Genomic DNA, 688 nt, shown 5'->3' on the forward strand with positions numbered 1-688 from the left:
GGGGGCGGTCCTCTCACTGGCGCACTTTGCCCGGCACGTAATTCCTATCGATCGTTTCGTCCTGTAAGAACATGTGGAGGCAACGCTCGTTCTGGGCCAGCGGGTGTCCTGCAATCCTGCGGAGGGGAGACAATGAAAAACCAAATCACAAAAGGAGCGCATCGGAATTCGACAAATACAGAAAAAAAAAAACAATCCAGAGCGCGCCCGACTTCCTGCAGATGGGTGACAACGCTGCCTCCGCTGCACTGAAATCCCGAGCCCCGCCCGAGGTTCTCCCCCCGCTGGGCTACAAAGCATGCCCCGCCCCTTTCTGTCCCCTCTCTACGGGCATTGACCAGACATACAATAATGCTGCCGCCATGACACCTGCCCACACACTGGGTATAAGGAAGGGGCTCTTGGGAGATGTAGTTCTGGAGGGGTGCCTATGTCAGCATGAACCGACCTTCCAGTGACTTAAAGGGAAAGTCTACGAAGTATAAATCCCGAGAACGCAGGGAACAGACGATGGAGAATTACTTGTTTATAAACTGCTCCAAGCCTTGCCGTCGCTCCTCGATGAACGAATCCTCGAAAATTCCTTCATCGCCTCGGAACGGGAGCTGCCTCTTCAGCGCCTTCCCGGGTAACGGCGGAACCACAATCTGGAGGAACCAAACAAAGTCATTTCAATGAACTCTAGTAG

General features: G+C 53.8%; 1 protein-coding gene across 4 annotated transcripts in view; it reads right to left on the minus strand.

Annotated features, from left to right (window-relative positions):
• Window positions 1-6: 6 nt before the first annotated feature.
• SNX12 (sorting nexin 12) overlaps window positions 7-688 on the minus strand; it is a 13,795-nt gene continuing 13,113 nt past the window's right edge. For all 4 annotated transcript variants that reach the window (XM_018572615.1, XM_018572614.1, XM_018572616.1 and 1 more), the window contains 2 exons: window positions 523-647; window positions 7-116 (listed from right to left, as the gene is read on the minus strand). In XM_018572615.1, the coding sequence (XP_018428117.1) occupies window positions 14-116; window positions 523-647 (228 nt within the window). In that variant the 3' untranslated portion in view covers window positions 7-13. The remainder of the gene's footprint in view (window positions 117-522; window positions 648-688) is intronic.

Source organism: Nanorana parkeri, unplaced genomic scaffold, assembly GCF_000935625.1.
Source record: "Nanorana parkeri isolate BGI_ZX_2015 unplaced genomic scaffold, ASM93562v1 scaffold2085, whole genome shotgun sequence".
Classification (NCBI taxonomy): Eukaryota; Metazoa; Chordata; class Amphibia; order Anura; family Dicroglossidae; genus Nanorana; species Nanorana parkeri.